The sequence below is a fragment of the Papaver somniferum genome, chromosome 1, assembly GCF_003573695.1.
Source record: "Papaver somniferum cultivar HN1 chromosome 1, ASM357369v1, whole genome shotgun sequence".
NCBI classification, from domain to species: Eukaryota; Viridiplantae; Streptophyta; class Magnoliopsida; order Ranunculales; family Papaveraceae; genus Papaver; species Papaver somniferum.
The window spans coordinates 121,346,431-121,358,439 of NC_039358.1; the positions used below are offsets into that span (position 1 = coordinate 121,346,431).

Consider the following 12,009-nt stretch of genomic DNA (forward strand, 5'->3'; position numbering starts at 1 on the left):
TAAGAAAAAAAAATCCACCTACCGATTACACTTGCAGAGCTCGAACTCATGAATCGAACTCACGAATCGAACAAGGACCTCAAATAATCTTCACTTGCAGAGCTCTTCTCTGAAAACATAAATTGAGAGAATGAAAAAGAAACGAACGTCTCTATCCGTTTTTATATAGTGCGGGGTGTTTTGGAAATTATGATAATACGTCACATGTGTCCCGCACGTGTACATGACCTAGGCTTAAAAAATTAGGTCCAGTTTCATGTTTTCTTTTAATTATGGACCTATGCTTACTGGGCTTTAGTGGGTGGACCTGCCACTAATTAGTATCACTAAACTAGTACCTATGGGTAATTCCTACATCTTAATTTGAAATCAATCTCCTTAAGAAAAGACTTATTGATTCAAAAAAATTAATCACACATGGGTATGGAATAGGAAAAATATGGGATTATCACATGGATTTGTATCATAGATTTGATTAAGACATCTCTAATTATATTTTTCTTCATAATTGTCGAAAGTGGGGTCAGTACACTCTTATCTTCATGCGTAGGTTGGTCGGCACCAGCAACTTTCTAAATACATTAAATAAATCCGTTACATGTTTGAGTCAGGAGACATTCCTTCCAACAAAATCTAACTGTTTGAGATCAGCTTCTGGGGTTGGATAGAGTTTCAAGTTCTGAATCACTTAGATAAGCTAAACTAAAGTATATACTAAACCTTGTTCATTTTCAGTTTAAGTATAATTACTTCCCAAGTTAGCAGTCACCGAAAAATGGCAAAAGGTCATCGGCATGGTTGTTGACGGTAGTCATGATTGTTTTATTCCCGTATGGTTGAGACTTGAGACTATTGTCTTGTTTAAATGCTGTTTGTATATCTTAGCATGTTTGCTCGCTTCGAAATAGACATTAACGTAAAGGGAACTTTGGCAAACAACTTGTCATCCGGCTTGAAAGGGACCGAGCAGAGTAGAGGATGGCAAGAACTCATGAACAAATGACACGTAAAAATGCATGTACGGTGGTCCATGAGCGATTAAATGTAATACTAATTCCGTTATTGGAAAAGTGGTATTTTTACTTTTTCATTTTAGCCTAAAAATAGGTCAAAATGAAAAAGTGAAAGTAACACTTTTTCAAGAGACGGAGGGAGTATATTCCAACAAAACACCTAGTAAATGAGATTTTAATTGAAATATTAAATCCCGTAATCATATCTAGTGATCACTTGCCAGTGTTGTGAATATTGTACCTGCATGACATATAACGGGTTAGGTTTGTTTTTTAACCCAGTTAGTTAGCAAGGAAAGAAAAATCTCCATTCCAATGTTTTGGAGTTTAGGACTCAAAGTGTAAATACCGAATTCAGGTCTGGTAATCTGGTATCATCACCCGATAATTTTACTACTGGATTTGAGTGATATTTGCTCATAACCAGTTATTTACACACATCATCATATGCATTTTGAACCCAATGACACTATAACCAGAGTTCAAAGTATTCATACTAAAAGACTAAAAGTTCACTTGTCCATCCATTAGCCCGGGGAGAAAGAAAAAAAAGTGCTAGCACAAAAGTTTTCAAACGAAAATAAAGGGGGAAACCGCGTTTGCCGGTTGTTTTTATCCCGTAAACATAACATTCTAAAATACGCACATCTGACCATCACATTCTAAAATACGCACATATGACCATCGCTTCTACTAACGTACGCTCTCGTGCATGTTTTATATTATTTTATTTTTATTTTATAATATTATTTTCTTTCCTTTTCAATCACATTTGCTTTCATACTCTGTTTCTTTCTACTGTTTTTGTTTGATGTGTGAGAGAGATATCTATGACTATATAGGAATGATGGGTTTGGTGAAATACTTCAGCAAAAGTGTAGAAGAAGAAGAAGGAAACCAAAAAGAAGAAGGAGAAGAAGTGAGTGAGAAAGTAATGGAGTTTGAGAATCAATTGAACCAGCAGCAGCAGCAGCAGCACCAGCACCAGCAAGAACAAGAACAACAACAAAATGGGGTGTTATATGTCAAAGTAATGACAGATGAACAAATGGAAGTTCTCAAAAGACAAATCTCTGCTTATGCTTCTATTACTGAGCAGCTTGTTCAGATGCACAAATCTGTTTCTTCTCAACATGATCTTACTGGTAAACACACACACTCAACTTCTCTTTTGTTCATCAATACTGTTTATTATTGGCATAATGGTGATTTCTCAATAGTTCGGGTGTTTTATTTTTTGAAATTTGTGTTCTAATTGGGCATTCTGTTATGGGTTTGTTATAGTTCTTGAGAAGGGAAAGCTTGAATCTTGGGATTTTAATTTGAATTAGTGCTCATTTTGTGATTTTGATACTTATAATTAGGTTGTGGGGTTTATTAGGAAATTGAAAATGAGTTAACAATTTGAAATTGTAAATTCATGCTATTTCAACATGCATACCATGGATTTGTGAATGATTCATTAGTTACTTGTTAAATTGGTACCTTGATGTGTGGACTAACCTATGGCCATGTGGATATTGTATCCGCCTAAGGAAACGCCTCGTGGCCATGAGGCGCATCAAAATGGTTATCCATGGTGAGCCCATGCTCTAACTGCCGATGAGGTTTAAAACATTTAAGCTTAGCTCTTTCTGTTTGGTTAAACTTGGGTTGAATTGACATAGAATTATGTGATACCTTTGTTCGAGAAAAACAGTCCAACTGCAACCTACCCAAAATATCTGAATCTAGCATGCTGCATTGAAGTATTGGTCCTTATATGGGCTGATCTAACGATTTGCCTTCTCCTTTACCGCATTGAAGCATAAGATCTACTTTAAAAACTTTATATAGATATGGCTTGTATTTTTGTCCGATAAAATGTGTTCTGCGTCAGGGTGCTAACACTTCCCACATTTCGAATAGAAGTGATGAAAGCCTGAAGAGGAGGGTAGTTTATCTTTGATTAGTTAATGTACTTTTAGCTGCAAATGTGTTTTGTGTTACTAACTTTTAAGTGAGTGACACGGACATTCATTTTGTTGTGTTTTTGAGCTTTAATTTCCATTGCATCTTCCACATCCTGCGAACTCAAGAATTTTGTGGCACGCAAACTTCAGAGTCTTAGAGTAATGAACTCTAGTATTTGAAACTGCATGCAAGAACCACTCTTTCTTTCTTTTTAATTAACCTCATCCTGCGAAGGGTGGATAAGTAGGGTCTGCTCAATGTTGAATTATTTGGTGATTCTCCAATCTTTTGCTAATAATGAAGGTAATATCACTTCACTTAATTTAGGAATGAAGCTGGGAAACCTTTACTGTGATCCACTCATGTCTTCTACTGGCCACAAGATATCATCGAGGCAGCGATGGACCCCTACAACCGTGCAGCTGCAAATTCTTGAGCATATCTTTGACCAAGGCACTGGAACTCCAAGTAAGCAGAAGATCAAAGAGATAACCAACGAATTATTGCAGCATGGTCAAATTTCAGAGACAAATGTTTATAACTGGTTCCAAAACAGGCGGGCAAGGTCAAAACGGAAGCAACTCGTGAATACAATAAACACTGCTGAATCTGAGGCAGAAACTGAAGACGAGTCCCAGATGGAAAAGAAGGCCAAGCCAGAGAGCATCCAATCCCATGAAAATTCGGCACTGAGGCTAGAGGAAATGTGCTTCAATAGTTCTGAAATGAACTCCGATCTTCATCTGTTAGACCCGTATTCTAATCAGCCGGAGATGTTTCCTTCAGACGGTGGTTCAAAATCTTCTGGCAGCTTGGGCCGCCTGTCTTACTACGAGAGCGTAATGTCAAACCCAAGTATGTATATCCGTATACTCCTTGTCCATAATCACCATTTACTTCTTGTAACTTGGAATCGTCAGGTTTTTGGGGTCAAACATACTTTATCTGTAACAATCAAATTTTATAGCTGTTTTGACAATTTTGATTTTGGTGAATGCAGGATTAGACCATCTTATGGGAAAGGTGGAAGAAATTCCTGGGAGCTTTAGCACCTTTCCGCAGGAATCTGGTTATGACATTATTGGATAAGATTTGCTCTCATGAGCTATAAGATCCGGAATCCAGCCTGCTAATTAGGACTCGAGATGATGGACTACAAAAAGTTGCAGCGAGACAATTACGATATACAGAAATATAAGGTGACATAGCATTTAGCATATAATATAGTGAGCGCTTCTGAACTCTGTGTATAGGAAGTCAAATTAAACTGAACTTCACTGTCTGAGTGAAATACTAAATGATTGTTGGTAAATGATCTGAGTCGGATCATTTAGAACTTTATAAGAGTGACCTAGTTTTAAGAGACATAAAAATGATGGTGCGCAACTGCAAGCACTAGCTTCTGCTGATCAATATTTGTGATTGGTTTGATTTCTTTTGGTTCCTTTTTGTGTTTAAAAGAACTGAGTTTGAGTTAGATTTTTTTGGGTGTGTTTCAAATATTTATTGATGTTAATTCATGTGTCTTTTATTTAGTTTCGAATATTTGTGTTTATGAAATTCTCAGGTGGAGAGGTTTAACAAGGGGTGTAAAAATTATTGTTGAAGTTGGGCATTCTGTATGATGCATGCATAAAGATACTGATATTTTGTTTAACTTTATTCGAATTTTACATAGATACAAATATTTTTGTTCAACTTTGCTAGAATTTTACATAGATACAGATATTTTGTTCAAATCTGTTGTTAGAATTTTACATTTACAGAGTGATACAGACGAGAGTCAGTTAAGATGACACAGAAGTACATTATTTACAACTGATTACTGATCAGAGTGCCCGAGCTATTTACTGAAGGGGGGAAAAGAGCTATTTACTTGAGGGGGGAAAAAAGGATAAAAAATTTGCTCAATTATGCCTGAGTTGAAAAACTGCTGTTAGCTTCTCACTCACGCACCTGCACTTAAATGCTTTGTTGCGCGTTCAAGACTTGGTCTATGCCGGTGTAGCCCATGCCACACTTCATCCGAATTTTTGCTCCACGATCTGAGGCTGGTAATTTGCTTGTGCAAGGCCCCTAAGTTAACCAGTGGAGCAGTGGTGGGTCGTCCATGAGCACACTGCAAAACAGAAAGTAAGTCTCTTGATTAAGACCATAGTAGTTATGAAAAATAAATGTTCAATTTTCATAAAGGTGTTTTTGTCTTCCATTCATTTTCTACGCACGGCCAACATTTGGTTCTGAAATCCTCCTTTAAGAATCGTGATCTTACTTGGAAACAAAGAGAGGTCTGCTTAAGTTCCTCGACGATGAGAGAGCACTCTGAAGGTAACAAGGCGTCTCCAAACATGATTGCACCTGAACCATAAAACTTATTAGTCAAGCAAACAGCACACAATCCGATTTTAAAAATTCAACGCAAATCCTCTGCATCTGAAGTATATATCTAATGTTCATTGCAAAAGGAGGACTTCGAGATGTGTACCTCTGCATGCTTTGAAATTTAGGACTCGAAGAACAGAGGGTGGCATAGTTGATGATCCATCTGTATCATAAAGCTAACATCATACCACAAATTGGTGTTAGAACATCATTACTTTCCATTCTGAAAAGAAAATTATGACCAAATAGCGAAACACATGCGACTATAATGATATAATGTTCTTAAGTGGTCTAAATTACCTGCTCCAGAAACTCCAAAAGATCTTTGTCCGATAAGTTGACACCTAAAATACAAGGTACCTGCAAAAGCCGAATACTTGGTTGATTCTCCATAAGCAAAACCCAAATACAGCTTTCAATCAACAAAATTGTAGACCTAGGTAAAATGGTTGCATATTATTACAGCCTTGACTATTTACCAATGAGATAACTACTCTTCAAAGTGACGTGTAACCAAAAGTCAGGTACAGATCCCTCAAAAACTACTATGGAGGAGATAGTATTTTCTTTGAGATACAAATCATTCTATCTTATATCTGATGGTAATACACATAAAGAAAAAGAGACGTATTCTCACCGCAATGAGGGTGACAGCAGACTGCCGCCTATGCAGAAGTTTGAGTTTCCTGAAAACAAATTAATTTGGCAAGTCGTCAGAAAAATGACTAATATTTTCCATTATGCATATAAAATGAATAATATCTTGTACCCCATTAAAGAAACTGAAATTACTTGGTAAATGATCCCGAACTTTGGGAATCAACATTGCAGATCCATCCCCAATGCTGCATCTGCTCAGCATAATTCTGCAGTAACTGATAACCAATCTCAGGAAGTACCTGTTATGTCAAGTTTTGGATGATGGGTAAGATGCCACTAACAAAAGACATAGATACTAAAGGATTTGAATATAGATAACTCCTGTGCCACACCAAAGCTAAAAATATGGATTATGGACATACCAACTCCTGCTCAGAATCCAGATAAGTAACTGTCTTCCCTTCACCACGTAGAACCTGGGAATTCAGATACATTCATGAATTTTGCTCTGAAATGCGAAAAAGGTGACAAGCATGAAATGGGAAGAGATGTGAACCTTTTGACGGAGTTCTTCCAGTCGGATTCTTTCATCTGCAGCATGCTGTAGAAGATGATTTATTAGTGATTTCCCAAGCCAAATAATGCAAATATTAAAAAAGAGAAGAGAATGCAGGACATCATTTGCAGTTTGTTTTCATGTATCAACACCTTACGAACGATAAGAACATTAACTTGTTGGAAGGGAACTTGAACAACATTTAGTAAATATATTGAAATAATTGACCAATTATATTATAGAATGGAAGAGAAGAGAAGTAGTTATGCTGACAAATGCACAGATACTTGGAAAAAAAATTACAAAAATGTTTATCGTGGCTAATGAAAACAGAGATTACATACATCAACTGGCAACCTTTTTTAGTATTTTTAATTTTTATGGTAAAATGGATGTAATCAACAAATTCCGATGGTTGCTTCATGAGCCGATGTCAGGCTACACTCAGAAGTACAGAAGATGATAGAAAAACAGGTGCAGCTGGGAAAGAACCTGATCGATTACAGCGAGTGTAGAACCTCCAACAATAGGAATTATTTTTTTATCCAGCTGCATAAGAACTTTCGCATTGTCAAGGTATTCCTTGCTTATGGAATCTGGAACTACCGAACCACCAGCAAGAAGTAAGATCCCTGAAGAGACGTCAAGTACATCGGTCTCTTCACTCAGATTGTGTGATTCATCTCCATCCTAAAACAATGCAAGAATCACCAAATACGTCAAAATAGAAGTAAATCCCTAATGACTTGCTTTTGTAAAGTGTTGATCAACCACCTGGAAATCTCCGACTTTCTCCCTTGAGGTCTGTGGGTCATCATGGCGCCATTTGGTCCCAGCTAACTTTGAATTTTCCATTTCATTTGAGATAAATTCTGCAACAACAGGCATTTAATGAATCAATAAGTAATTTCGTCCCCAGTCAATAAACAAATAAATGTCTTGTCGCTAAGTAAAGTACTACGAGTTGAACTGCGTGGTAAAAATTAAAATCTTATGGAAGTATATAGTATCGTATTCAGATTATATTCATCCAAATTTCTCCAAACAGTCCTGCTTCTGCTTCTTAATTATGCTTAATGGTACTTACAAAGTCTGGCAATTAGTAATTCATTTAATACCTTCAACTCGATCAGTAGTGTAAAGTTGAAACAACTTTGACTTTTTCTGACAGTCATTCTTCTCAACTCCCTTCATGTGTTGGATATTGTAGGGATCCTCCGCATATTTTCTGAATACAAACCAGAGCAATTAAAAGAGCAGAAATGCAGTTTGGATATCAACACTTCCTATAAATAACATTTTAAGTGCCAGTACCCGGAATTAAATGGAGAATCCTCCACTAGCTTTGTTTCATAGCCATGAGATGCTCCACCAGATGATTGTGATGGTTGCTTAGAATCATTAATCTCTGGCCCTGCACAATGAAATAGTAACTAAGTCATGCTAGAGCAATTTTCAAAGAAAACTGATGAGAAATGACCAACTACCTGGTAAAATTGGGGGATTTTGAACTTTTTCTGCATCAGTGTTTGTGGCAGTGGTGGTCAAACAGCTCAACATGGTAGAGACTTTATTCCTTCCTTTATAAAATGGTGGTGCGGAACTGCACCTCCTTGATCTTCCCTTACACACTATAACGGCTAGTATTTTGAGAAATAAATTCACCCCTTGCATTCATGCCCTTTTTATGGTGTAAGGGTGAATGACTGGGAAACATAGGTCCAGTACAGTTATTTATATCATCCATATTAAAAGTGTCAAAAGATTGCCATTCTATACCGTCGACCAATCTGTAAGAAGAACCAACATTCTGAAAAGTAACATCCTTAGACAGGGATCTGTCATAGAGATCCCTGCTGCAATTTCTCTTGGGGGAAACAAAATGCTCAGAAACAAACTCAGTGTCTGTACAGCCTGTGGCAGGGTATTTTTCATCAATGAAACCGTTATGCATCATGTCATAAGCCAGAAACTCATCATCCTCATCTGCAAACCTGGCACTTTTGCATAATCCAAAATTCCTTTCTTCTGCAAATTTATCAGTGAAACATTCAACTTTCCGAGGAGTGGTACCAAATATAGAAAATGGAGATGCCCCACACGATGCAGAATCTGTGGAAAGATGATCCAATCCTTTTCTCTCAACTTGCACAAGCGAATCATTTAGAAGGTCTCGCTCTTCCACAAAACGTGTTGTATCATACATACAGGGCTTAACGAAATCCATCGTCAAGATATCTATATCCGTCATACTGCATTCTAATAAGCTGCTGGAAGGCTGATGAGAAACCACAACTGATTTCTTCAAAGGAGTGTTCACCAAAAAGTCAATATTACGGTCCCATTCATCGGCATCAATGTGACCAATCCTATCATCGGGAGGAAATAATCTCCCTTTGGTCCTGAGCTCATCAATCTGAATGCAGGACTGCTGGTGAGTTCCAAACAATGGCTTCTCAGGTGTCACATTTCCTCGTGAGCACCTCCGCAAGAAAGGCTTCTTGAGTCCCCCGGAGCATCTTGAAGGAAATGAATTCTCATTTCTGTAGTCAGCTACATCAAATGCCAGCTGGTCTGCCACTGATACTTCAGCTAAGTCAGCATCAATGCCAAGAGACTCCTTCCCCCATCTTGCACCTAAATTATCATGGTTAGGCACGTTTCCAGTATCTTGTCTCATCTTCAAATCATGGAACAAGTAGTTATCTTGGGAAGCAAAAGAATCATTAAATGCTGCTTGCCGAAAGCTGCAATGTTCTGGGCTAACCACTGAAGCACAATTGGAAATACAGGCATTTGATGAAGTAGGAGTCATATCATGGAAAGTGATGTCGCTTTGATGATTATATACAGCCTTCATCTGATGTTCTTTAAAATTAGTAATATTTCCACGTGATTCTCCAGATCGCTTTCTCTTGTACTTGTAATGAGAGAAAATGTCAGAATCTTCAGAATGTACCTCCGGTGATGTGGAGAACGGGCTAAGTTGCAGACAACTCTGATTGAGCAAGATCTTGCACTTCTTTACTGGAAATGTGGACTTTGTAAATTTGTCTGCAGTCATTAAGTCTGGAAACAAACAAGCTTAGGGAATATGTCGAGAGAAGCAAACCCAAAGACTCTTACATGAGAACATTATGTAGGATCAAGCAAGCATTTATTATTTTCTTATGGGTATGGATGGATATGGATACTATGAAGTAATAATGAAGCATCTAAGTCGGGACCAGAAATATTTAATATCTTATACCTTGAGTTGTCTCATCTTCTTTCTGGACTTCATCTTTTTGTGCAACTTCATCTTCGTTGTTACATATTTTTCCTAAAAAAAACACACATCCGTAGGTGTATTAGTACGAAGTGTACAAGGCAGTTCTGTGCTATAAAAGGAAATCATTTCGCCAAGTAACCTCGAGGTGGAATTCGTCTCCAAAAGCGTCTGAAACCTTGCTCAATAAAGGAAAGTATTGGAATCCAGTCCTGTAAACAAGTATAGTAAATAAGGAGTTATACAATCATGCTGCTATCTTAAACAAACTTTAGCTAAGGTTGTGCTCAGGGCCCTTCCTAACAATATGACCACTCATACAAAACGCACTATGCTAGGAGTTCATAAAGACAGCACAAACCTTAAGTTTCAAAGGAAATCTTAACGAGCTATGGAGAAGCACAACTTGTTGAATCAGGCACTAAATTAAAAATGAAATAGGCAATTGGAAAAAGATGGTTAACCTTGAACTCAACGAGCGTCTTTGATGGTTCAAAAGTCAAATCATAGCTGGACCGAGCGCAACGTAAATTCAGAATAAACGCTGGATATGCATCTATTCTGCATCTTTTACTATTACGAGGCTCCAATGCATCCTCCCACATATCCAAACTATTCAAACTTGCAGCAAGATTGTTGAGCAGTTTATGAATTGGACTCTTGCAGATAAATCGAGAGTTGATATCTGAAAACTGTTAAGGCAAAACATGCGTTGACCATGAAGAAACACAATAACAATTGCATCAAAATAGAGAGATGGCAAAATCCCTTTCCGTCTATCTTAAATTTTTTGATTTAATGATCACCAATTTTTACATAGAAAAATGGATACAAAAATATTGCAAAGCCTGCAAAAGAAAAAGCTTCAAATAAGGTAAACGAAAAAATTGGTCTTCATGATAAAGTACTGCAGTAAAATTAGTAATTCAGTGGATTGTGGCTCTTATTTACCTTCATGGAAAAAGTATCAGCAGGACCAGATAAGTATCCAGAGACATTCAGAACTTCATCAGAAAAGTTTACTTCACACAGAGACCTAGATACATCAGTCCCAAAACCACTACTTACTAGTGGAATAGGAGACGAGGAAGGAGTAGTATACAGTATCTCATTTCCGCTGTATTAGGGAAAATCCTGATGTTAATAAGTGTTTGAAAATAATGCGACCTTTATCATTATATGTTACAACTACAAGGCTCACCTCTCAACATCATTAACCTTGAAGGAAATTTGTGGGTGCACAAGGGCTATCCGCAGTACACACTTTTTGACTGAATGCAGTACCTTCTTGGAGCTTTCAAGAGAAAAAAAAAACAGAAGCATAAAATAAGTGCGCCGTTTAGAAAATAAGTTGAGGCAATTAGATGCATCCCCTGCAAAATACAAGAACTTAAGAAGTACAATATTAATATCTTATAAAAAATTTAAAAACCTGGACTGCATATATTTCCTCCGAACGGGCTGATTGTAAAACAAATCACGAACAGTGACTGCAACGGAGCAGAACACATAGTTTAAGTGATGCACCAATCTAATAGAGAAAGAAAGGTAAACAGAATGATCATTTTTCTGAAAGAATGAATGAATGACCAATGATCATAAAGTTGTCTGAATGAGGATGTCTCAAGACGACATTTACAGCTAGAGTACCTAGATTAGATGGTAGAAAAACACAAGAAAAAGTTGAGATGCCATTGATTAATCAAGATTTATCGTGCAAAATTCCTACAGATTTTGTATGTTTTTAATTCTACAAATCTAGTCATACAACCAACACAATTTCTGGTTCCTCCTCGCACAATTTCTGGTTCCTCCTCATCTATTATTATTATTATTGATTAATTACCTGTGGTACCATAACCTTGCTTGTCATCGTCAATTCCGAGATACACTTACATCTAGTTAAGAGCGTATTACTTTTCTTTTAACGAGCTATACTAGTGTATACGTTTTGTGTAGGGAAAAGGAAGGGCGCTTGTTAGTTTCCCTCCTGCTGCAAGAAGAATGAATACACCAAACGACTTGTTTGCATCAAGTGATCTTATCTCCCTACATTGTGCTTTGACTAATAAAACTCATGGCCAAAAACTACTTTCACAACTTAGTTTACTGTTGGATTTTTTAATAGGCAGATAGACTCAATATTTACTAGCTTAAATAGCTTGGATCTACTGATTTACTGAAAGAGTCATAATTGAAACAGTGTTCAAATTTTCTTTATACAACCACTTCAATTT

The 12,009-nt window shown here is 37.1% G+C and overlaps 1 protein-coding gene and 1 pseudogene across 1 annotated transcript; one reads left to right on the forward strand and one right to left on the reverse strand.

The window, feature by feature from the left end:
* The first annotated feature begins 1,789 nt into the window (after nucleotides 1-1,789).
* On the forward strand, nucleotides 1,790-4,501 carry LOC113298815 (WUSCHEL-related homeobox 8-like). Its single transcript, XM_026547659.1, has 3 exons — nucleotides 1,790-2,158; nucleotides 3,294-3,821; nucleotides 3,967-4,501. Exons 1-3 carry the CDS (start codon nucleotides 1,825-1,827, stop codon nucleotides 4,053-4,055), a joined length of 951 nt encoding a protein of 316 aa, XP_026403444.1. The 5' UTR covers nucleotides 1,790-1,824; the 3' UTR covers nucleotides 4,056-4,501.
* A 156-nt stretch (nucleotides 4,502-4,657) lies between these two features.
* Nucleotides 4,658-11,645, reverse strand: LOC113350049 (annotated as a pseudogene).
* Nucleotides 11,646-12,009: the final 364 nt, after the last annotated feature.

What these genes read in the sequence shown, in the direction of transcription:
- LOC113298815 (XM_026547659.1), top strand. Translation starts at nt 1,825, where the DNA reads ATGTGTGAGAGAGATATCTATGACTATATAGGAATGATGGGTTTGGTG. An exon ending in TTCTCAACATGATCTTACTG is followed by an intron (nt 2,159 to 3,293) that starts GTAAACACACAC and finishes CACTTAATTTAG; the next exon opens with GAATGAAGCTGGGAAACCTT. An exon ending in GAGCGTAATGTCAAACCCAA is followed by an intron (nt 3,822 to 3,966) that starts GTATGTATATCC and finishes TGGTGAATGCAG; the next exon opens with GATTAGACCATCTTATGGGA.